At 37.2% G+C, this 25,244-nt stretch overlaps 1 protein-coding gene across 4 annotated transcripts in view; it reads left to right on the top strand.

Annotated features, from left to right (window-relative positions):
* Positions 1-25,244, top strand: part of COL14A1 (collagen type XIV alpha 1 chain) — a 234,915-nt gene that overhangs the window by 142,280 nt on the left and 67,391 nt on the right. For all 4 annotated transcript variants that reach the window (XM_013996512.2, XM_005662880.3, XM_021090550.1 and 1 more), the window contains exons 34-36: positions 2,651-2,809; positions 11,979-12,056; positions 14,658-14,744. In XM_013996512.2, the coding sequence (XP_013851966.1) occupies positions 2,651-2,809; positions 11,979-12,056; positions 14,658-14,744 (324 nt within the window). The remainder of the gene's footprint in view (positions 1-2,650; positions 2,810-11,978; positions 12,057-14,657; positions 14,745-25,244) is intronic.

Here is a 25,244-nt window from a genome sequence, read left to right as displayed (position 1 = left end):
ATTGGTTTCAGATTTATAACCCTTCAAGTTTTTTTAAGCTGTGTGAAAAAAAACCTTCTTCCATTTTTAAGTGTTAGCAAAGCCAAACAGTCAAAAAAAAAAAAAAAAAAAAAGTGCAGGCTTATCATGTAGCGAACTACTTTATATTAATAAATCTGTTAATGGAAAATCTTGATTCAAATTCAACTTACAGAGATCAAATTTGATTTGCTTATAAACTTATAAGTAAAAAAATACTTTACTTGGAGTTCCTTTGTGGCTCAGTGGGTTAAGAACCCAGTGTTGTCTCTGTGGGGATGTGGGTTTGATCCCTGGCCTTGGTCAGTGGGTTAAGGATTCAGCATTGCTGCAGAGCTGTGGCATATAGGTTGCAGATGCAGCTTGGAATCCCATGTTGCTGTGGCTGTGGTGTAGTCTGGCAACTGTAGCTCAAATTCAACTCCTGGCCTGGGAACTAACATATGCTACAGTTGCAGCCATAAAAAAACCAAACCAAACCAAACCAAACCAAAACAACAACAAAAAACCCCCCACAAAACCAAAACCAAAATCACTTTGATTTCTCATTGATTTTCAGTTAACTTTACTTTTTATACTTTGGATATGCAGTGTGGCCCCAAGGTCACTTCCAAAAAGTTAATAATTATATAAATGAAACACAATAGTTTATAAAAACTTCTCAAATTCTCCTTTTACAAAGCAAAAGTTTTTTTGTTTTTTTTTAACATATGCATAATCTCCCCACAGGTTAATCGTTCGTAAAGCATGGATATTATATGTTAGGTTGTCTAGCATCCAACATGAAAATGTCTAAAATTTATAATAACGAAAGGTATTCTAAGGCTCAAAAACACACCTCATTCAAATTAAACCCTTCTAACGTATAATAAAAGAGGTGAAGCAAGTAATCTGGGGGATTTACTTTGCACTGTTTCTCTTATTAGGTAATGGTTAAGTCATTTTTGTAGGAAAAAGAATTTTCAAGAGCCGCCAGTGTTGACTTAAATTATTTTAATCATGATGTGACTTAAATAAAACACTCAGTAAAAAAATGATCTAGGAGTTACTGTTGTGGCTCAGCAGGTTAAGAACCCGACACAGTGTCCATGAGGATGCAGGTTCGATCCCTGGCCTCACTCAGTGGGTTAAGGATCTGGTGTTGCCTCAAGCTGCAGTGTAGGTTGCAGATGTGGCTTGGATACAGTGTCAGCTAGGCCGGCAGCTGTAGCTCCAGCTGATTTGACCCCTAGCCCGGGAACTTCCCTATGCTGCACATGTGGCCTTAAAATATATATATATATTGATCTAAATTTTTATGCTTTTATGCTTCCTATGCAGCGATGAAATAAAGTTTAATAAAACTGATAAAATTAAAAGCAACACTATTTTAATATGAAAGACTGACATTCAACCTCTGCTCACCATGCAACAGTGCTAGCTGTTGTAACTCTCTTATAACCATGATTTACATTCCCTATACTTCTTCTCTTTGAACTACCATGATACCTTTCCCATGCAGCTGTTGGTAAAATTTTCTGGCTTTCACTTCATATGAAATCATTATTTGCCTATTAATTCCCACTCTTTCAGCTCACGAAACAAGGAGACTGCCACAGCAAGTAGTACGCAAGAGGCAAGCATCATTGTAAATTGAAATGCATTTATAAGCCCTGAAATATCATGGTAGAGCTTACAATGAGGTTCATCTAGCGTATACGGTCCATTGACTGTCATCTACATGACAACACAAATTTTTTTACAAATCCTCACAGAGAATATGTAGACTCCTGCATATATTATCATGGATCTCCAGATTCTAGAGATTACAGTTTGAAGGAAATTACATCATACATTAAACCAAAGGGCTTTCATTCCTTTGGGCCTGGAGTCACCAGAAAGCATCCTTTCTTCTCTTTTAGATCCTAGATCTCCTCTCCTCATTTTAAATTAAATAAATATTATCAAAGTGAGATTTTCCAACCACTAGTGGTACCTTAGTTTTTTGTTTGTTTGTTTGTTTTAATGGGCCTCATGAGCAGCCTATGGAAGTTCCCAGGCTAGGGATCCAATCAGAGCTGTAGCTGCCAACCTATGCCACAGCCACAGCAATGTCAGATCCTAGCCATGTCTGCAACCTACACCACAGCTTGTGGCAACGCCGGATCCTTAACCCACTGAGCAAGCCAGGGATCAAACCTGCAACCTCATGGCCACTAGTCAAATTTGTTTCCACCAAGCCATGACAGGAACTCCAGATTTTTTTTTTTCCTGGTAAATCCACCAGCGTTTAAAACAATATTTTCATGTTTAACCTGCATTCAGAAAAGACATAACAGCAATCCTATGATTTCAAGATGTTATGGCTTTAGAGAAAGGCTAGATTTTTAAAAAGTAAATCCTTTTCCAGTCATTTTAAAGAAAAGTATTAACGAAATAAAAATAGAGATGGTACCTAAATGCAGGACAATCATGGAAGTAGTTAAGAAAAAAAAGAAAAGAAAAGAAAAGAAAGAATATTTCTCCTTAAGCAAAATGCCTAGTGACAGAATTCCTTCTCTTCTCTTTCATACTGTTTTGGTGATGAATCATGAAATTATGTGAATTTGGTTACTATTTTTTCCTGCTTCTAAAACATCTTTACTTTTATCAGCTACACATTATTGTCAGCAAGACTATGGCCAAAGTGGTTATTGACTGCAAGGAAGTGGGTGAGAAGGCAATAAACGCATCGTCTAATATCACATCAGATGGTGTAGAAGTCCTAGGGAGAATGGTTAGATCAAGAGGACCAAATGGAAACTCTGCACCAGTAAGTGGATAAATAAGTGAAGCTGTATTATTGTTGAAGAAAAAAAAATCCTCTTAAAATATAATTATCTATTTTCAGGGGTGGGGGGATGTCTGGTAAAGTGATGTATGGATGGAGGGATGGATGAATGATAGATTGATGAATGGATAGATAAAGAGATAAATGGCCTCTTCAAATGAATTAAAACATGAACATTCAAAGCTCTTGGTATATGCTTCTGCTATGTTACAAGGAGGATGTTCCAGGAATTAGGCTACTATACTTTCTAAATGCATTTTAAATTTTGAATAGAAAAATATTCATATTTGAAAATTCACATAAAATATTGTTAATGAGAATCAAACTGTAAATGAACTTCATTTATAGAAGCAGATATAAATCTGTACAAAACGTGATTATTATATACAGGATTAGATAGATTGGGTTATTTATTTATTTAGCATTTTTTTATTACTTGATTACATTTATAGTTGTACAATGATCATCACAACCAAATTTTATAGCATTTCCAACCCAAACTCCCAGTGCATCCCCCCACCTCCCAACCTGTCTCATTTGGAAACCCTAAGTTTTTCAAAGTCTGTGAGTCAGTATCTGTTCTGCAAAGAAGTTCATTGTGTCCTATTTTTAGATTCCACATGTAAGTGATAGCATTTGATGTTGGTGTCTCAGCATCTGACTGACTTCACTTAGCATGGTAATTTCTAGGTCCATCCATGTTGCTGCAAATTTATTTCTTTCCTTTTAATGGCTGGGCAATATTCCATTGTGTATATGTACCACATTGGCTTTATCCACTCCTCTGTTGATGGACATTTAAGTTGTTTCTGTGTCTTGACTATTGTATATAGTGCTGCAACGAACACTGCAATGAAACACAATGAACATGTATCTTTTCGAGTCATGGTTTTCTCTGGATAGATGCCCAGAAGTGGGATTGCTGGATCAAATGGGAATTCTATTTTTAGTTTTCTGAGGAATCTCCATACCGTTTCCACAATGGTTGCACCAATTTACATTCCCACTAACAGTGTAATAGGGTTCCCTTTTCTCCACACCCTTTCCAGCATTTATTGTCTTGATGATGGCCATTCTGGCTGGTGTCAAGTGGTACCTCATAGTGGTTTTGAAGAGATAGATTGGGTTAGATTTGGGCATTTTAAAACTATATTTTTGCTGTTGCCAATGTAAAGTTTATCCTTTAATCATTAATGGTTATTTAAATAAAAAATCATCCTAAAGTATATTTTTCATTATACAATGTGGAATATAAGACTAGGAGACTTCAAATTGGCAAAGAAATCACATTCCCTTCAGTCACTACCCACAAAAAAGAGTAGTGTACACAAGCTTTTGTTTTAACACCACACATTCACAGCTAATTAGCAACATTGTGAAATTTGAGTCATTCTATAATTAGAACCTATTAGCCTGGAAGGAATTTTATTCTTTAAGCAATCCCCAGTATTCAGATCAACATTTCTCTTCTGTGCAACAGAATAATCAAATTAATTGTGACTTGCTATTCTTGTCTTATGCTTTCATAGGTCTATAGAACTAGCTAGCTCTATGGGATTTTATAAGGACCTGGTGGAGCTCAAAGTCTTTCAAAGCTGAAATCACTTAATACAAATGAAATCTTCTAGTATATCAAATAAATGATGAATATGATGAAAACACACTCATGTTGATTGAGCAGAAGAGGGTAGCTTGTGTCCCCACCCTCTGGTGGTCCCTAAGCGAGCTTCAGGGAACACAGTTCTAATTCCCCTGCTCTCTAGCATAATCTGTTTACTTTATACACCAGAAAGCAGTCCCAGAGTGGTAAAGGAACTTACTTTGGGACACTTTGCAATTTCATAGCATTTTTCTTTGTGGTAATAATGGAAATAAAATCCTTGTGTACAGTAGGGGAACATTGATGCTTTCAGATCTTGATAGACTGTGCTAATTAGTTTAATATCTAGCTTTGACATATCTTTAAAAGCCCTTTTGTTTCTACTTTCCTTTGGAGAACTGTGGATTAGCTTATTGGAAAGAGAGAATATGACAGCTATGGGAGGCTCTTTTGTTTTCAGTTGTGGTAAGAGACTTTTAAGAATGTTTATTATATTGAGAAGTTATCGCCTCTTAATGTGTGGTATTTCAGGCTAAGAAACATACTACCATCTGCTTCATGGAACATACTTTTATATGTTCCATACACTCCAGAATTTATAAGGCTCTAGAAATGGCAAACTAAGAATACCTTGTATGGATAAGTGGATGTATGTAGAGGGATGCTCAGATGGATGAATGAACACTCTAAGAAAGAGAAACACGCATCCAGGTGTATGAGCTTATGGCCCATATCATTTTAGTGCTATTGTTATTCTTTAATTTTATACATAAAATCTCTGATATTTAGTAGGCATTCAATGAAAGGCAGCTGTTATTATTGAAGGATGTCAACAACACTTTTTCATCTCGCCTTTTCTAAACCTCTAGTACTTGCTTAAAACTTGATTATTTGTAGATATATATTTCTTCTCGCTCTTTCATCTATCTGCATTTCACCTCTCTAGCCGGAGTATAAATCCCTTGAAATAGAAAGCATGTTATGGTCTTTATTTGCAATCACCTTCTTCAACCCTACATCACAGTATCTAATATATTCATATGAATAGACTAAGTTCTCAAAAAATACTCAATAGAAATTAAACAGAAAGTCGTCTATTTGAATTGCATCATTTTTTATTACTCAAATGAATTTATCACATCTGTAGTTGTATAATGATCATAACAATCTGATTTCACAGGCATCATGTCTTTTCAAAAGGGTTTCATATATATCATATTCCACATATGGTATTGACAACAGTCCACTAATATATATCATGCTAATTAGAATTTATTTTACAACTACACTTTTATCATTACAGTTACAATAATTGTGTTTCAAATTGCACTGTATATAGTAATTTTACTCAAATAATGACCAATTAAATACTAAAGAATTTATTTCTGAAAGCAAAAATGACCATAGATTTCAGGCCTACCGGTAATAAATCTTTCCTATTGAACATGAAAGAAAAGCAATTAAACAGAGCACCCTCTATGGTAACTTCCACCCAGTAAAGGACAAAGGGGAATTTATAGAAGTCAGTAATTAAAGAGTTCTTTGTAAGGCTAGTAGGAAAAAAGTTGTGGCTTTTGTTAGAATCCAGAAGTCTACAAAGGATTACTAAATAGATTTTCAGTCTACCCACTTATTGAGGAATTTGATTATGTTGAAATGGATGCTATTAGATTAGATCTCAAGAATGTGATTGAAAACTCACTTGCTCTTTTGGGTTATTACTTGTTTCAATACAAAGCAAGAGAGAAGCTGCCGTCTTCAGCTTCCAATTTAGAAATCACAGATGGTGAAAATAATCTTGATATTCATAGGTACTTTAATACCCAGCAAAAGGGAATGAATGCATAATGTACATGTTTGGGGTTATTCTCGGAGGAGTAATTATCATATAAGAAAGATGTGTGGTGTATAGTTCAGCATTCCCTGGAAAATTTAGCAGTGATTCCAAAAAATGCCAGGTGATGGAAAACCTCTGAATTTTCAGTCTAAAAAGACTATGGTCTATTAAAAGCAAAGTTGAGTAGAGGAGAGATTAATGGATTTAGGGATACAGTAACTGCTGTATTGAAATCACTTATATCTGCAATAAAAATGACTTACATTCAGAAATGCAAAATTTTACAACCAGCAAAAATCCCAAGTGGGGCAAATTAATAAGCAGGCTTAACTTAGCTGTCAAAACACCCGTGAGAATTAATTTAGTAACTATGCTTCTCCTTTCCAATCTTCTTTCTCCTAAGTTTCTTCTACTTTTTTTTTTTTTTTTTTTTTTTTTTGATAGCCAATGACATAATGCTGGTCAGAGATGATTCTAGAAAAATTTTGAAATTCTGGCATAGGTCCTGTTCCTTAGTATCTTTTTTCCACCTTTTCAAATCTAACACTTTGATGATTATCTAGTTGACATTTGTTTAGCCCTTTGTTGTATAAATAAAGACTGACACAAGTTATGTTACGGAGTTATCAGTAATTTTATTCAGTGAGTTAAACCTTTCACTAGGGATCAACAGTAAACTAGTTAATGATCCTATAGAAACAAATGTTTTTAAATAGCAAGAAAATGATTGTTTTCACATGAATTGTACTTTTAATCCCTAAAATGATGATAGTGACTAATATTTATTGCATGCCTTCTATAGACTAGGCAGTGTGTACCTTTCTGAGATTATTTTATTCAGTCCTCCTAGGAAGAGATACTTATATTATCCTCATTTTAGACAAGCAGAAACTGAGACTTGAAGAAATTAGGGATGGACCCCCTTTCAGAAGTGAAGAAAGTGAGTTATGAGACTCTGTTTGGACTGAGTATGGTTGCCTGCTTTCCATTCTGAGCTCTCTTCCACTGGGTCATACTGATTTTTTTAAATCTTTCTTTAAATTTATTAAGGTACAGTTGATTTACAATGTTATACCAGTTTCTTCTGTACACCAAAGTGACCAGAAGAATATATATATATTCTCACACACACACACACATATATACATTCCCTTTCTTATATTATCTTACATCATGGTCTATCCCAAGAGACTAGATATAGTTTCCTGTGCTATACCATTGGACCTCATTGCTTATGCATTCTAAATGTAAGTTTGTATCTACTAACCCCAAACTCCCAGTCCCTGCCTTTGTCAACCACAAGTCTGTTCTCCATTTGGGTCAGACCGATTATGGCAGAAACTAAGGCAGAGGAGGGAATCTGGTCTGTAACAGTGACCGTGTGCCCTGCCTACACACTGGCAAGTTCAAATACTCACCATTATTTGAATTATAACCTTGAAATCGACATGACCAAAATGTTCCCCCCAAACGTGTCTACCCCTCAACATTCTAATTACTGCCAAGTACAACAGCTGTTGCTCCTGATTGAATTAGTGCCGTCATAATTTCCCATATATTCAGTAAGTGGACTGAGAGCAAGTAAAAACACCATGTTCAATAGCTGACAAGTGGTAAACATTTAGTAAGTCTTAGTTTCGAGGTGAAGTCAGTAAAAGGTACACCCTAAGTTAAAAGCAGAAGTTGGTCTAGGTCCCTAGGCCTCTTTCTCTTGTGTTTTGGGGCAGTGTAGAGCTCTTCTAGATATTTGTGTAAGTTCAAGTACAGGTTGACTTCAAATTATAAGCTTGAAAATGTTATGACAGAAAAATTCAGAAAATGGGAGTTCCCGTTGTGGCTCCATGGTTAATGAATCTGACTGGGAACCATGAGGTTGCGGGTTTGACCCCTGGTCTCTCTCCGTGGGTTAAGGATCTGGCGTTGCCGTGAGCTATGGTGTAGGTTGCAGACACGGCTGGGATCCCAAGTTGCTGTGGCTGTGGTGTAGGCCGGTGGCTACAGCTACAGCTCCGATTAGACCCCTAGCCTGGAAATTTCCATATGCTGTAGGCACAGCCCTAAAAAGACAAAAAGACAAAAAACAAACAAACAAACAAACAAAAAAAGACTAGAAAAATTCAAAAAATGAAATCTGGTCTCAGGCGGAAGGTTGAGCCAGGGGTACATTTTAATTCCCATTCACAGATCACAGTGACTCAACTGCCAGGAAATACTTTAATCTTATTTTCATGCTAACATTTGAACCCCAAATGACTTGGCTTTTGTGCTCCACCCAGACAAAAATGTCCAGTAATGAAAAATGAGCATTTGTAATTGTCTAAGTATTCCCTTGAAAGAGGTTATAAAAAGTGAAAGTGGGAGGGTTTCTTTTTTTTTTTTTTTTTTTTGCACACAGATATATTTTTTCATAATGTTCAGTTAGTTACAAAGGAAAAAAAGTTGCAGAAGTTAAAAGGGGCTGACTCTTGCCTTAGTTGCTTGAAGTATGATTTATTTAGAGCCACATCATCTTGCATTTTTAGACACTCAAATATAAGATCTTTGGACATATCTCTGTAATGTTTCCTCCATAATTTGTATAAATGTGTGTGTAATTGCTTCTGGAATGAAAGCCAGATTTTACAAAATCAATCCCCAGAAATGTCCCATGGAAAAGAAGTCGCCTAAATAAAGGCTGAGGAATCTAAACTATTACGGATGCAAAACAATTATGAATAAATTTGTTGTATTCGCACAAAAAAGGCTGCTGACTTCATCTAACTTGAAAAAGAAAAGACAGCCCACAAGCATTCTTTAAATGATAGTGTTAGTCTCTTTCAGCACTTAGTAGGTATTCAGTCTCTTGAATAAATAAAATGGACTTGTAAGCACTCAATAGGGTAGAAGAAGTCTAGTTAGGTTTTGTATGGAGACATTCTACTGTTATAGGTGATTGGGTGGTGAATGTTTGAAAAATTTCAGGAAAGGCTGGTGTGTCCTGGGACTAGTGAAAGGGCTTTGTTTTAAGTAAATCTTTCCATTCACTAAAATGTTCTTACACTGAGGGCTCTATTCAGAAGTGGAACGTTTCTTAATGGATGAATGACTTAGAGAATAACTGAATCTATCTAATGCTGTCATAATAGGATCTTTTAATAAACATCCCCAGACAAATAGCACGGTAAAGTCAGGCTGGTGTATCTACATTTTAAACATTAGAACCAAGTTCTTTCACTGACAAATAAACCACAAGAAAATGAGTGTACTGTTCAAGTTCTAACCAGAATTCAGCTTTCATCATGTGCTTAAATTACTTAGGCTTTTTCATCTCAGGTCCTAATTTAGAGAAGGGGGTTGATACTACTATTATCATACCTCATAGTAGTGATTTGTAGATTAAATATCAGCAAATTCCCTGGGATAGTGCTTGGCACACAGTAAGTTTTTCTACAGATGATTGCTACTATTGTTATTTGCTAAGATTCTTCTCAGCCAAGGCCTTAAATCGATCTGATTATTGTGGACACTTAACTTCTGCTATATTTCTGCCCTCAGTACTGCCTCACTTTCATTTTGATTCTAGTTTTGGCCTCTGTATTATATACTTCTACATTTTGAAGATCAATAATAAAAGGGCTTTTGTACATGTTACATGAAAATAGTATTTATTATTTATAACTGTATTCCAGGAACTGTTCTAAATATTTCCCTTTATGAGCTCATTTTATTGTTATGGCTGCTATTATTAGACTAATTAATAGCTACTATTATTATACTAATTTTATGGATGAGGAAAGTTGAGACTCCGACACACTAAATAATTTGTTTAAAATGACGTAGCTTGTGAGTGGATTATACCCAGGCAGTCCAGCTCCATGGCCTCCTAACCCTATGCTCCTTGAAATATTTTTGTTGCTATTGCTGTTCATGAAAATCAGCAGTCATGTTCTTTAAAAATGCTTTCATTTTAAAAACCTAATTTTTTGGAGTTCCTGTCGTGGCGCAGTGGTTAACGAATCTGACTAGGAACCATGAGGTTGCAGGTTCGATCCCTGGCCTCCCTCAGTGGGTTAAGGATCCGGCGATGCCATGAGCTGTGGGGTAGGTCGCAGACGTGGCTCAGATCCCACATTGCTGTGGTTCTGGCATAGGCTGGTGGCTACAGCTCTGATTCGACCCCTAGCCTGGGAACCTCCATATGCCGTGGGAGCGGCCCAAGAAATGGCAAAAAGACGAAAAATAATAATAATAATATCTACATGGCTATTCTCATTTCATCCAGGGGACCCTTGACAGGGATGAGAGAAAATAAGGCACCAAGAGTTTCTAGCTCCTGCTGAAAACACCACTTGCTGAAGACAAGTTACAGATTTAAACTGAAAAGAATTTCATCCTTCTCCTAGCTCTATAATTGATGACACTTTTTTTTTTCTTAAATTGAAGTATAGTTGACTTGTAACATAGCATTAGTGTCAGGTGTATAGCAAAGTCATTCAGTTATATGTAGATAGATAGATAGGTCTATTCTTTTTTAGATTCTGTTCCATTATGGGTTACTACAAAAAATTATAGTTCTCTCTGCTATAAAGAGGTGCTTGATGTTTATCTGTTTTATATTCAGTAGTGTGCATCTGTTATTCCCAAACTCCTGATGACACTTTTAATATTTGAAAAAACAGGAAGAAATACAGTATTAGAAATGACTGGTCATGAAGCTGGTGTGAGTCCTTAGTATTATTGTAAAGATGTCTCTAAATATTTCAGAATATACATTAAGTTGTTGCCAACATAAGTGTCTAAATCTTTATGATGTGGAGTCTGCAGCTGACTCAGCAGATTAAGGATCTGGTGTGGTCACTGCTGTGGCTCTGGTTATTGCAGTGCTGTGGGTTTGATCCCTGGCCTGGGGACTTCCACATGCTGCGGGTGTGGCCAAAGGAAAAAATATAAAAATGAATAAATATTTATGGCAGGATCAATGGCTTAAACAAAAATAGACTTAGCACAGATTCTCAGCAATACTCTATGTGATCCGTGATGACACCTACCACATTCTAAACAGTATTTATATGTCTGTCTCTTATTCTTTGTAAATTCTTTGAAGGCAGGATCTGGTTTTGTTTCTTTTCATATCCTAAAGGTCCACATGTATCTGGCTTGCAGTATACACTAAAGAAAAAGTTGCCAAGTGTACATATGAATAATGGAAGTCAGTATTAATTCAATAAGCCTTCAGGCATACCTACTATGCGCCACATTTATGATAAGGGGCACAAAGATGCATAAATGGTTCTATGTCTTTGGACAAGCTCCCAGTAAGAAGAAGAAGATATAAATAATGATACTATATGGTGGGAGATATGCTATAAAAGACATATGGAGCATTGTGGGGTTACAGAGGTACTTGGAGTAACTGTTATGGGTAGGACAGCGAGATTTCAACAGAGGTGCTAAGTTTTTAGGTGTAAAGATGGGAGGGGGAAGTTTTGATAAATAAGGGAGTTTGAATGGTTGGATGGAGTAATTCCTGACAAAAACCTTACATCACCGTGTGTTTGAGGAACAAAATTAGCTTGACATTGTTGGAATAACTTTTTTATTTACCCACTGTAATACTATGTTATAAATGTATTGGCATTCTGTTATGTCATATATACTATGAAATCATTATAATTACAAACACAATGTGTCTATAGATCTTTTTATTGAATGACAATTCTCTCTTGAAATTGCAGTTCCAGTTACAAATGTTTGATATTGTTTGTTCCACCTCATGGGCGAATAAAGACAAATGCTGTGAACTTCCTGGCCTGGTAAGAATACTTCCTTTATTATTTGGTCTGTTCTTCCATGAAATTTTCGAAAGTTATATTTAATTTTCCCAGAAAATGAAATGTTTCACAAACACGAAGGTAGAGGTAATTCATTGTGGTGATGATGAAAATTAGAAAAACATTAAGGAGGTGTGTCTGGAATCAACAGGACACACTGACCTTCGCAGAGGGACCTGCACAAGCTCCATGGAGTGCCGTCTACACAGAGTCCAGGTGTTCCCAAACTTCCTGGTTCACAAAGTCTTCAGTGTCACAATAATTTTTTTCATGGCACCTGTGAGCCATGTATGAGATCATTAGGTCTGAACATCTTCATAAGTCTTTATATCCTAACAACCCAGGAAGAAAAAAGTAATATATATACATCAAAAATTTTAAATAACATACTTCTTTTATTTTTAAATAACCCTAACTACTTATAATGGGATGTGGATATCTACTGAGAATGCACAATTTCTCATATCTTAGACTCTAATCTGACATCACCAGCCTCACTTCTTCTTCCATATTGATTTTTTCCCCCTGGTATTTGCTATCCTTCATAGCGACTGCTGAAACATCGGATTTGCAAATATATGACATCACCAAAAAATAGTGTTTCAAAATCTAGTGTTGAAACTGTGCATTACCTTGAGCTAGTCGTTCATACCAAGTCGGAGGGGTGCTTCATATAACTATTTCTCTTGATTTTTTTAAACACCCAGTGTGCCCTTGTGAATTTGCTGTGGTGCCCCAGGCCATTTTCCCACACAGTTTGGGAATCAGTCATTATCTATATAACCTATGCAATGATGCTAGAAAAACAAACCTCTTCTCATTATTAATACCAAGTGTAATTCATAGGGATTATACCTGTATACATATAAACAGATTCATATCTAAAGGATCTTTATGACCTGTGAGCTGAAATGTTGCCTCTGTTATGGCCAAAGAGGCGTCATGTCTTAAGAATTCCACCTGGAAAGTGGGCACAAGGAAGACCTCATCAAGTCTAAAAGATTTGCTTTTGTAAGATCTGACACCAGATCCCCTCTGTTGTAGGCAGTAAATCCACCGTGACTAAGCTTGAAAAGGAAGCCACTTACTCTTTCTTTCATCAAAACTGTTTCCATTAAACTCTGGGGAGGAATAGAACCAGAGACCCTGTGATGCTTCAAGGCAAGGGAAGGGGAAACACTCAGAATCCTACACTTCGTCAAGCAAAATGTGATCACCATGTCCCCTGGGACGGACTTTCCTTATTATTTCTGTCACTAAAAGTGGTAAATTCCATGGTAGAAAGACATGGATGGAGACACAATCAACAGCAATGGCAGAACCTTTACTGAGGGCATCTCGGTCACAGGAGGGCTGCAGTCAGCTGAATTTGGGGGCTCTTTCAGGATACTTTTTGTATTTCACTCCTGCTGCCCAAGATATCAGGCCAGATACCTTAGCCCGGCTTTTGCCTGTAACTTTTGACGGTTGTCCAGCCTTTAGAGAAAAGCATACAAAGGCTCTTTGCTCTAATTTGCAGGGGGGTGGGGTAGGGGGTTCTGTTGTGAATATTGCAGAGACTGAGATTATTTTCAACTTGATCATTTAATTATCATCTGTGCTCTTTTCAGCTCCAACTTTGCTTTTCCCCCAAAGTACTAAAAAATGAAGCTCACAGTCTCTCTATCCAAAGGGACTGATGAACCCTTTGAAGTTCCTGGTTTTTTATCCCAGGACCGACTCCTCTTTGGCTGCTATTCCAAATGAGATATTCACAAATCATGCAAAAGCTCTTAGCAGGTGCTTTGTCTTCCTCTGCATTCCGGTAACTCATTCAGATACATTCAGCGGGACAGTCATAATCTATTTTGTCATGTCACCGGGCAGCACAGTTTTCCAAGAGGAAATGACCTCCTATCCCAAAGCTTTAGATGGAGACTGTGATTTTTCCCTTATTTCCAGCCAGAGAATGTGAGCCGTAGGTAAGATTGTTGCAGGGAACTGATGATATGTTTAAGCATTGGTTTTTGTTTCTCTGTTTTTGGTGAAGATGCAGTTGTTTTGATGGACTCTTCCAACAAGTTTTCTTTGATCCTTTGAAATGGAAAAATGTTGTAACCCAAAGAAAGTTTTCAGGACCTTTAGTTCGTAGAGTCCTACTTCTCCAACCGAATTAAACAGTACCCAGATTTTTTTTTCTACCCACTTCTGCTTTGCTTGTTTCATCTGGATTCCTATCCTGGTTTCATCAGCATCCTTTGATAATGATGATGATCAGTGTCTCACTAGACACCCATTCATTGTTTCTTTAAAGAAAAGATTTTGTGGGCAGAAGAGAATATTCTCTGCCTTTCCAGACTGATGATTGCCTAAGAATTGTTTTAAGTATCCTGAAGTCTGTATCAAGTCCCTAAAGCCATTTTTTTTTTTTTTTTTGGTTTTTTGTTATGGTTTTTTTTGGCCTGCAGAATTCCCAGGCCAGGGAAATTCCCATGCCACATCAGTGACCCGAGCCACAGTAGAGATAACACTGGATTCTTAACCCGCTGAGCCAAGTGTATAGACCATCTTATTAACAGTTATGCTATTTCTTTTTCTTCTCAGAGAGATGAGGAGACCTGTCCAGAGCTTCCACATTCCTGCTCCTGTTCTGAAATCAATAAAGGAGCTTTGGGACCAGCAGGCCCACCAGTAAGTCTTGCCTAGTTTGGGCTTAAATGTTCTTTAATAATATTTATAGCTATCACTTGTTGCCTGAATAATATGTGCCCACCACACTTGCTCACATAATCCCATGAGTAACCTGAAGGACAGAGAGGTCAAGTCACTTCTCTGAAGAACACAGTTAGAAGGAGCTGCTCTTCAAATCCGTGGCTCCTATAAATGATGCCCTTAACTACTGTGCCATACTGTGTCTCCTGGTGCTGTATGTTCAGAATCTTTCCTTTGAAGTCCTGTGGTTTATTGGCAGTGCGGATGTTTCAGACACTGGCCATGTGCTTGTCCTCAGAAGGTTTGTGTACATGCTCTCTACCGACTCTGTATCAACATTGATCTATGAAAGGAGGGTTTCAGCATCACTGGGGAAAATCCTCTATGTGAGCGTGAAGTTGTCCATACTGACTGGAAATTCCTACAGAAAACAGAAGAGAGAGAAAGAGAGAGAGAGAGGAAGGAGGAAAGAAGGGAGAGAGGGAACGAGAGAGAGAGAAAGAAAACATTTTTTAAATAAACATTATATGTATATATAGATTCATATATGTATGTATGATCAATGTTAAAAATAAACACAGCCTTTTTTCATGTGGTCAAATACTGCATAATTCTGCGTGAACATGAAGGTGGTGTTTGTTGTTAATTTGCAAAATCATCCTATTTTACAACGTGTTCCACTCAAAGAAAACATTTAAAATAGCACAGATGGTAGCTGTCTAAGTTTCTCTGCAAATAGGTCTTTTAAAGTTATTTAAATTTTTTATACAATTTTGAAGCTTACTTTCCATTTATAGTTAAGTATGGGCTATATTCCCCATGATGTATCATACAACCTTGAGCCTGTCTTACACCCTTCAGGGAAGAAAACAGTTTTAAAAATATAAAATGTATGTAGGGAGTTCCCGTCGTAGCGCAGTGGTTAACGAATCCGACTAAGAACCATGTGGTTTCAGGTTCAATCCCTGGCCTTGCTTAGTGGGTTCAGGATCTGGCGTTGCGGTGAGCTGTGGTGTAGGTTGCAGACGTGGCTCAGATCCCGCATTGCTGGGGCTCTGGTGTAGGCCGGTGGCTACAGCTCCGATTGGACCCCTAGCCTGGGAACCTCCATATGCTGTGGGAGTAGCCAAAGAAAATGGCAAAAAGACAAAAAAAAAAAAAAAATATATATATATATATATACACACACATATATATACACACACACATATTATACACACACATATATATATACACATATATACACACACACACACACACACACATATATATATATAAATGTATGTAATGGCACTCTCTGGATCTTTGAAATTACCGTGATGAATCTTTTATAATGTCTCTCTGTCTTTTTTTGTTGTTGTTGTTCTTTTCAGGGCCACACCTGCAGCATATGGAAGTTTCCAAGCCAGGGTTCGAATTAGAGCTGTAGCCATCGGCCACAGCCACAGCCATGGCAATGCGGGATCCAAGCCGAGTCTGCTACCTATACCACAGCTCACGATAACACCGGATCCTTAACCCACTGAGCAAGGCCTGGGATCGAACCCACATCCTTATGGATACTAATTGGGATTGTTACTGCTGAGCCACAACAGGAACTCCCAATATGTCTCAATACTTATGTTTAACCTTCTAACTGAGCGATCAGTGTTCCTTGAAGTTATATATGATATAGCTGGTCGGTGATTAGGAAATGGCAAACATATCAAGGCAGAAACACAAAGAAAATAAGGAGAAGATGCATGAGCAAATAAAGAAATCTGGACCTCACAGGAGAAATATTCAGACATGGACCAGTGCTTGCCATTGGCGGCCAGGTCCAGTCAGCATCCTCTGGGGAAGAACACTCACTGAAGCTGGCTTGCAGCATCAAAGTTTTCTCTAGGTTGGCCCCACCAAAATAATTTTTCTTCACTTGAGTACCACACTTCCTGAACTGAACAAAAAGGAAGAGAACCTGCTAAATATATCTGGAATATATCCCAGCAGTGTCTCCTTTATCTCTGGCACATAGAACATTCTTTCAAGCTCTGGTCATAGAACCCAAGTACTCTTTTTTTCTTAAACAAAGAATCTCTATCCCAAAGAAGCAAATGTGGAATGAAGAGTAAAAGCATTCCATTTAAGTCATAAGACTAGGTAAGCTAGGGAACCACTATGAAGGAACCTCCACTTCCTCATGTCTACACGGCACTCCTCCCTTTAATGGGTATTGTGAAGAATACACACGATAATATGTATGGACGTATTTTGTACCTTCTCACTCTTTAATCAGACGTAAGGAGTTGTATTTCAGCTGGGAATTAAAAACAGATTTATTTTCAACTCTGTACAACTTGCTTTCTTTACCCAAAAGTATGGCTTTGAACTTGATCAAGGTTAATGCACATTGTTTAGTTTATGCGTTGCACCTTCTGAAAGGTATTCCAAGATACAAACTAGGGTTTATCGACCCATCACTGTGGAGTATTCCCCTACCATGGAATCCTTACAGTGACCGTCCTTTGTATGTCTCTTTGCAAGCTGGAGTTAAGTGCTTCTTGCAGGAACACTTAGAATCAGACTTGTTGGAGAATAAGGAAGGTGCATTTTCAACTTCATGGAGAAAAACCCAAATGGCTCTTCAAGGTGATTGTTGCAATAGCTTCTCCCCCACACTCTGTACGAAAGGTCAGGTTGCCCTGAATCTCACCAGGGCTGTTGATGTTGCCAAATGTGAGAGCTTTCGCTTATCTGATGCCTGTAAAAATCTATGTCATTGTTCTTTAAAATAGGACTTTCTCTCCCTGCTAGTGAGGTTGGGCTATTTTTCATTTGTCTCTGAACCATTTGGATTTCTTGCTATATAAATACCTGTTTATAAACGTTGCTGAGTTTTTGTTGTACAGTTTTTTCTCCCTGATTTGTAAGTGGTTTTATGTATTTTAGACACTAATCCTTTATTAATGATATGGTTCGAAAACATCTTTTCCAGATCTCTTGCTTGCTTGTTGTTTGAGGCAATTTATATTGTCTGGAAATTTTAATTCTAAAGTCAAATTTAATATTACCGTGAGCCATCATCCTTTATATTTGTCTTTATCCCTTCTTTCAGCCATGATTTACTTAGCAGTGTTTTTTTAAATTTCTAATCGTGTATGCAATTTTTATCTTTTTCTTATCAATGTATTCATTTATGGTATTTTATCACAGAAGAGAGTCTGCATAGTACCAATTCTTTGACATTTGTTGATTCTCTAACATCTGTTGTGTGGCCTTTTGTCAAGTTTTACAGATGTTCCATGTATGCTTTAGCTGAATAGTCTCTAATCGTGGAGTTCAAAATTCCAAATATAAATGTTCTGTAAATCAAGTTCTAAATTGTGTTTTAGAATCTCCTTTGCCTGCATTAATTCTTTATCTTTCGCCTCCTCTTTTATCCAGTTCTGTTTGTAATTCTGTATTATACCAAAATTGTATTATAACGTACAAAAAATTTAGAATGGTTATTTTCCTAGTGATTTGCTATGTCAGCATCTCTCTTATGGATTATTTTCCTGGTGTATATTTTCATCATCCTTTTAGTTTCAACCTTTCTGTGTCTTTATATTATAGATGTGTCTCTTTAAAGAGCATATGCCAGGATTTTGTTTTTAATCTGGTTTTACAGTCTTTTTTAGAGTTTAGTCCTCTCTATTATATGTGGCAATTCACCTATTCAGGTTTATATTCCTGTATCTGTCACCTCAGCTTTTGCTTCTGTGTGTCTGTGTGTGTTGGTTGATTGAGGTTTTATTTATTCCTTTGGACTCTTCAGCTTTTTGCTTTTATTTGCATTTCCTTTTACTCCCCTCCACTAATTTGGAAATTTTACTCTTTATGTTTATCCTTTTAATAGTTAACCTAAACTTTTAATAGACATATTTAGCTTGACAGAGTCTGAAAAGAAGATTTTTATGCTTATTTCAACCAACATGAAATTCTTGGAATTATTTTCTCTTGGACTGTCCTTTTATAATTTATAAGTTGTTTAAATTTTAGTACTTTTTTAACATCACAAATTAGTCATTTTATCATTATTACTTTTTATTAATTAATGTATGTTAAGACTTGCCTACATATTTGCTGTTTACTTGCTCACAATATCATTCGCTATCTTTTTTTTTTTTTTGTCTTTTTCTAGGGCTGCACCCGAGGCATATGGAAGTTCCCAGCCTAGGGGTCTAATCGGAGCTGTAGCCACTGGCCTGCGCCAGAGCCACAACAACTCAGGATCTGAGCCGTGTCTGCGACCTACACCACAGCTCACGGCAACACTGGATGCTTAACCCACTGAGCGAGGCCAGGGATCGAACCCACCACCTCATGGTTCCCAGTTGGATTCGTTAACCACTGAGCCACGACGGGAACTCCAGGGTATCATTTTTATTTTTCCTAAAGCACATCCTCCAGATGTTCCTTTAATGAGAGATTGTTGATAGTAAATTTTCAGTTTTTGTCCACCTGAAAATGCTTTTATCTCCCATGTTATGAAAAGATAATTTTGATTGTTGTTACAGAGATCGATAATTGCCCCCTCCAAATTCATTGCCACTGCTTCTTTTTAATAGTAGACTCCCCTGAGTTTTAGCCAAGTGCATGGCCATTCAGCTAGAGACTTGATTTCTTTACATCTATGCAAGTAAATATGACATTTTAAGTTCCAGCCAGTGAGAGAGAAGGTATATGCAATTATCCTGGATGTTGTTCTTGTTTGTTTGTTTGTTTGTTTTGTCTTTTTAGGGCCACACCCGAGGCATGTGGAGGTTCCCAGGCTAGGGGTCTAATTGGAGCTGCAGCCGCTGGCCTATGCCAGAGCCACAGCAATGCGGGATCTGAGCCGTGTCTGCAACCTACACCCCAGCTCACGGCAATGCTGGATCCTTAACCCACTGAGCAAGACCAGGGATCCAACCCACAACCTCATGGTTCCTAGTCGGATTCATTAACCACGCAGCCACAACGGGAACTCACTGGATTTTGTTCTTAAATGAAAACCAGATGCCCTCCTTAATCATGTTCATCCTTCTCAACAGACTAGAAAGGGAACATACAGTAGTGAATTCACTTTGATAAGCAGTGGCCTTGTGCACAGCAATAAGATGCAAGCCGCTGAGGTATCACACTGTCTTACATGGGAAAACTCCTCTGCTACACTGGATCAGCTCAGGGATTTGTTTGTTTGTTTGTTTGTTTGTCTTTGGCCACACCAGCAGCATGTGGAAATTCCCATGACTAGGGATCAAACTTGTGCCACAGCAACAACCTAAGCCACTGCAGTGACAATGCCGATCCTTAACCTGCTGTGCCATGGGAGAACTCCAGGTCAGGTTTTAATAAAGAGAATAAGAAACCTCCTACCTTGCTTAAAATTTCAATATTGCTCTCAATTAAATCAGTCAGACAACTGTCCAAACTAATAAAGTGGGAGTATAGTTCTAGATTAACAGTTATTTTCTCTGAGTACTTTGTAGGAGTGGTTACACTGTTTTGTAACTTTCACTGTTGCCGTAGATACTGCCAGTCAAGGAGTTCCCCGTCGTGGCTCAATGGTTAACGTCATGGTTCCAACTAGGAACCATGAGGTTGAGAGTTCGATCCCTGGCCTTGCTCAGTGGGTTAAGGATCCCGCATTGCCATGAGCTGGGGTGTAGGTCCAATTAGACCCCTAGCCTGGGAACCTCCATGTGCTGCGAGTGCAGCCTTAAAACAGACAAAAAAAGAAAAAGAAACTGTCAGTCGTATCGCTATTCTTCTGTGTGAAATATTTTCTCCCTTGGTTTCTTTCAAGATTCCTTTGTCTTTAGTTACTTCAAGTTTCACTATTGTATGTTCTAGTGTGGATTTTTATGTTGTTTTTGTTTTGCTGTCTTGGAAAATTTGGAGATTCATGGATTTAAAAACTAGTGTTTCTCATTACATTTAGAGTTTTCTTAGTGATTATCTCTTTGAATATTGCCTCTCTGTTTTTCTGAGATTCTGACTAGATGTTCATGATAATTTCTAATTTTACTCTGTCTTCTTAACCTCTTATTTATTTTCTACTGTGTCTCCAGGCTTTATTCTGTGTAGTGTCTTCAAGATTATTTTCTGGTGTAGTCCATGTTTAGCCATGTTTAATATGCTATTTAACCTACCCGTTGTGTTTCTGACTTTGATTATTATATTTAGTATATTTAGAAGTTATGCACTTTCTGGTCATTTGTATAGTCTCTTTTTTTGTAACACTTTCCAACTATTGTTTCTTTAAATATATCCAGTGTGGTTCACATTCTTTTTTTTTTTTTTTTTTTTTTTTTTTTTTGCTTTTTAGGGCCACTTCCATAGCAAATGGAGGTTCCCAGGCTAGTTGTCCAATTGGAGCTATAGCTGCCAGCCACAGCCACAGCCACAGTAACGCCAGATTGGAGCCGTGTCTGAGACCTACACCACAGCTCAGGGTAACATCAGATCCTTAAATCACTGAGCAAGGCCAAGGATCAAACCCGCAACCTCATGGTTACTAGTCGAATTCGTTTCTGCTGTGCCACGACAGGAACTCCTGGTTCACATTCTTTATCTGATCCTTTCAATATCTGCAGTGTATGTGGTTCTGATTCTGCCCTTTGTTTTGTTGCTAATTTTACTCATGCTGTCTTATTTCCACAGGTATTTTGTGATTATTTTTGGTGTATATTTGATTTTGCATTGCTTGAAACTTTATTTCTGGGAATATTTTGAGTTCGTGTTTGAGCTGTATTTTTCCCAGAGAATATATGTCTGCTTCTGCTAAGCTCCTGGATATAGCACCTTAGAAGTTTGACTTTGGAGTTTTGTTTGACCTCCACGGCCCATAAATTCTGGTCCCTAGATTATATGAGAATCCGCTTCCGAGTAGTATTTCTTAGTGGAGATGCTTTCTATTCCTCCCTTAGCTAAAGCAGAAACAGCATCCTGATCCTCCGCTTGCTAGTGGGTCTCCTGTCTTTCAAGTTCCTCCGCTTTAAAGGATGTTTCATATTTTACTGTTCCCCCACCTGTCATAGGACCGAGTTCTCATTTTGCTGCCTTGTGTGGGCTACAGAATACATGCTTTGTTGCAAACTCCCCATCTCCCCCATTCTCCCCCAGGGCAGCCTCAGTGCACACGCCCACCACTCTGGTTTGCTCTTTCTTCTTCGTTCCTGGTACTTAAGGATTCAGTTCTTAATTAGCATAATGTTCATGTTACTTTAAACAACGTTAATAAGCTTTTTCAGCTGGAGGGTTTTCAAGTTTTCTCATCTACAGTGCTGCTGGAATAAGTTATAAAATATTTACCTATGACCTACACATCAAACTCTGTAATGAGAAAAAAATTTTTTAAAAAGCTGCAGAGAAGTGAAAGAGAAGGGTTGAGCCTTGACTTGGAGAGAAAAACTAGGCAAAATAGGGGAAAAAAAAAAAAACTATTGACATTTTTCAAATATTTAAAGTATAATAGACTAAGAAATAGTATCACAGGAGTTTCCCAATAGCTTAACAGGTTAGGGATCTGGCATTGTCACTGCTGTGGCTCTGGTTACAGCTCTGGTGCAGGTTCAATCCCTGACCTGGGAACTTCCTCATGCTGTGGCCGTAGCCAATAAAAAGAAGGAAATCATATCCCAGACAATATGTAATAAACCTTGTCTGATGATTTAACATAGCTGTGATTATTTTCTCATTCATAATTTACACAGTGGTATTATGTGCCAATAAAACTCTACAAGAGCTGTAGGAAGGCATGGGTAAAAGAGCCATATTCCGTTTGCCTAAACTAACCCTTTCTTATTAAAAGGGTGGGAAATTTACATCCACAAGCATGTATGGAATTCTTGTCATCTGGTCCATGGTAAGGGTTAGGGATAAGGTGAAAAATAAGTTTGAAGTATAAAAAGGTTTCTGGATTTTAGGCATAGTACCTTGGGCATGAATATTTGTGATCCAAATAGCCACATTTGGACAAACCTTCAAAACCCTCAGTTACAAACCAATTTTTAAGATGAGCCATCAAATTTTTTTCTTTTTTTTTTTTTCCTTTTTAGGGCTGTACCTGCAGCATATGAAAGTTCTCAGGCCAGGAGTCGAACTGGAGCTGCAGCTGCTGGCCTACAACAGCCACAGCAATGCAAGATCTGAGCCACATCTGCGACCTACACCACAGCTCATGGCAACACCAGATCCTTAACCCACTGAGTGAAGCCAGGTATCGAACCCGCTTCCTCATGAATACTAGGTGGGCTTGTAACCTGCTGAGCCACAATGGGAACTCCAAGATGAACAAACAAAATTAAAGAGGTCTGTCAAAATGGGTATGTTAATTGGGTTGCATTGGGCTTGTTGCAAGAAACAGAAAATTTGACTAAAACAATAGTATAAACTATTGGGATATTTGGACATTCACTGTTTGCTCAACAAAAGACATAGAAGTAGATGGTCCTAAGGCAGATGTGGTTGTTTAACAGCATTAGCAAGGACCCAGGCTTGTTCCAGCTTCAAATTTGCTTTCCCCAGGCTTGTGGCTTCTTGATCAGATGGGCCCAAACCGGTTAACATTGCCTATTCCTGGTTGCAAAGGAACTGGAAAAGCAAATCTCTGTCTATTTAAGTAGGAAAAATAAAGTGGAGAAAGGAGTCAGGAAAGACTCTTTGACAGCCAAGCAACAGTGCCTACCACACTGGGGGAAAATATTTGCATCATCTATTACAGTTAAAGAAGTAGTATCCAAATATATGAAGAATTGCTGCACATTAAAGAGAAAAAGACTTGTCACCCTATAGCAAAGTGAGTGAGGTTTATAAATTGGTAGTTATATTGAGATAAAGTTCAAATGGACAAATGTTGTATGTAGAGATGCTCAATCACAGTACTTTTAAGGGAAATAAAAATTAGAATAGGGGTAAGGTGGTGTTTTTACCAATCAGGTTTATAAAAATGTAAGGCTTGACAATATCAAGTCAAATAGGGACCCTCTTAAACTTTTATCGGTTGAATCAACTGACACTTTTTTGGAGCACCGTTTGACAATATATCTGCCTATCTATTAAATTTTATTTAAAATTCTACGTGTTGATATCTTAAATATTAACATTTGTACCTAAATATTAAAGTTTATATTTAGGGGATGTATAAGGATGTTAACTGTATTTTTGTTTAGACAGCAAAAAATTATGGGGAAAACTCCCGCATTTTCAAAAACACAAGAATGTGTAAATAAATTATTAATCCAGGATCCTGAAGTAATATTTATATTAATATTTATTAATATTATTTAAATTATATTTAAATGTATTGTTCAATTAAATTAATTATTAAATTAAATAATTTAAATTAAATAATGATACCATTATTTTAAATTTATTAATATTTACTAATATTAATAGTTAATAAATTATCAATCCTGAATTCAGGATTCAGACAACTATGCAACTAAGTTACATCCACACAGATCCATATGTTTTGTCATAGAAAAATCTCTAAAACATATTAAATTTAAAAACCCGATATATAAAAAGTAGGATATCGTAAATGCAATCTGTATACATCAACTTATACCCCACAAATATTATAGATGATATTTTCTATAGATACATGTCTACATACATAAAATGCCTTTTTATAATTGTATTTTTAAAGTCTGGAAGATAAGAAATCAGTGGAAATTGGGGAGGGAAGTGAATTTGACTTGTTAAAACAAACTGGAAGAAACCTTATAGACCACCTAAGCCAGCCTTTTTCCCAGTGATGCAGGTGTTTTGCTGATGGCACACAAAAGGATGTTCAGCAGTCAGGGACATTGCAGGAAATAAACTGGAATCGCATAGTGAGAAATCTATTCCATTTTCAATGATCTGTTCATCCTTCGGCTCAGGTGAAAAAAGTATTCTGTCTGGTGCCCATATAACCCTTCTGATACCTACACATGTCCCTTTTTAACCAAGAGCAAACCTGTTGCTCACAGATGTCACTAGGAACAAAATCTAGCTAAATTTACTAACCTCATTTATAGTATATTTTTAGGTTTACCTTACATTCCTAGTAAGTAATGTATTTTTCCATCTCTAGTACTATAGTATTTACTTTTTAAAATTTTAAATAATTTTCATTTTTTCCATTATATTTGGTCTACAGTATCCTGTCAATTTCTACTGTACAGCAAAGTGACCCAGTCACACACATATATGTATTCTTTTTCTCACATTATCCTCCATCACGTCCCATCGCAAGTGACTAGATATAGTTCCCTTTGCTGTACAGCAGGATCTCATTGCTTATCCACGACAAATGCAATGGTTTGCATCTATTAACCACAGACTCCCAGTCCATCCCATTCCCTCCCCCTCCCCTCTGGCAACCACAAGTTCTCCAAATCCATGAGTTTCTTTTCTGGGGAAAGGTTCATTTGTGCTGTAATATTTACTTTTAAAATACATTTATTTAAGTGAAATAGTGAGTCAATT

This window comes from Sus scrofa, chromosome 4 (genome assembly GCF_000003025.6).
Source record: "Sus scrofa isolate TJ Tabasco breed Duroc chromosome 4, Sscrofa11.1, whole genome shotgun sequence".
Taxonomy (NCBI): domain Eukaryota; kingdom Metazoa; phylum Chordata; class Mammalia; order Artiodactyla; family Suidae; genus Sus; species Sus scrofa.
The sequence above is the reverse complement of the archived record's forward strand: the minus strand, read 5'-3'. Positions and strand labels throughout refer to the sequence as shown.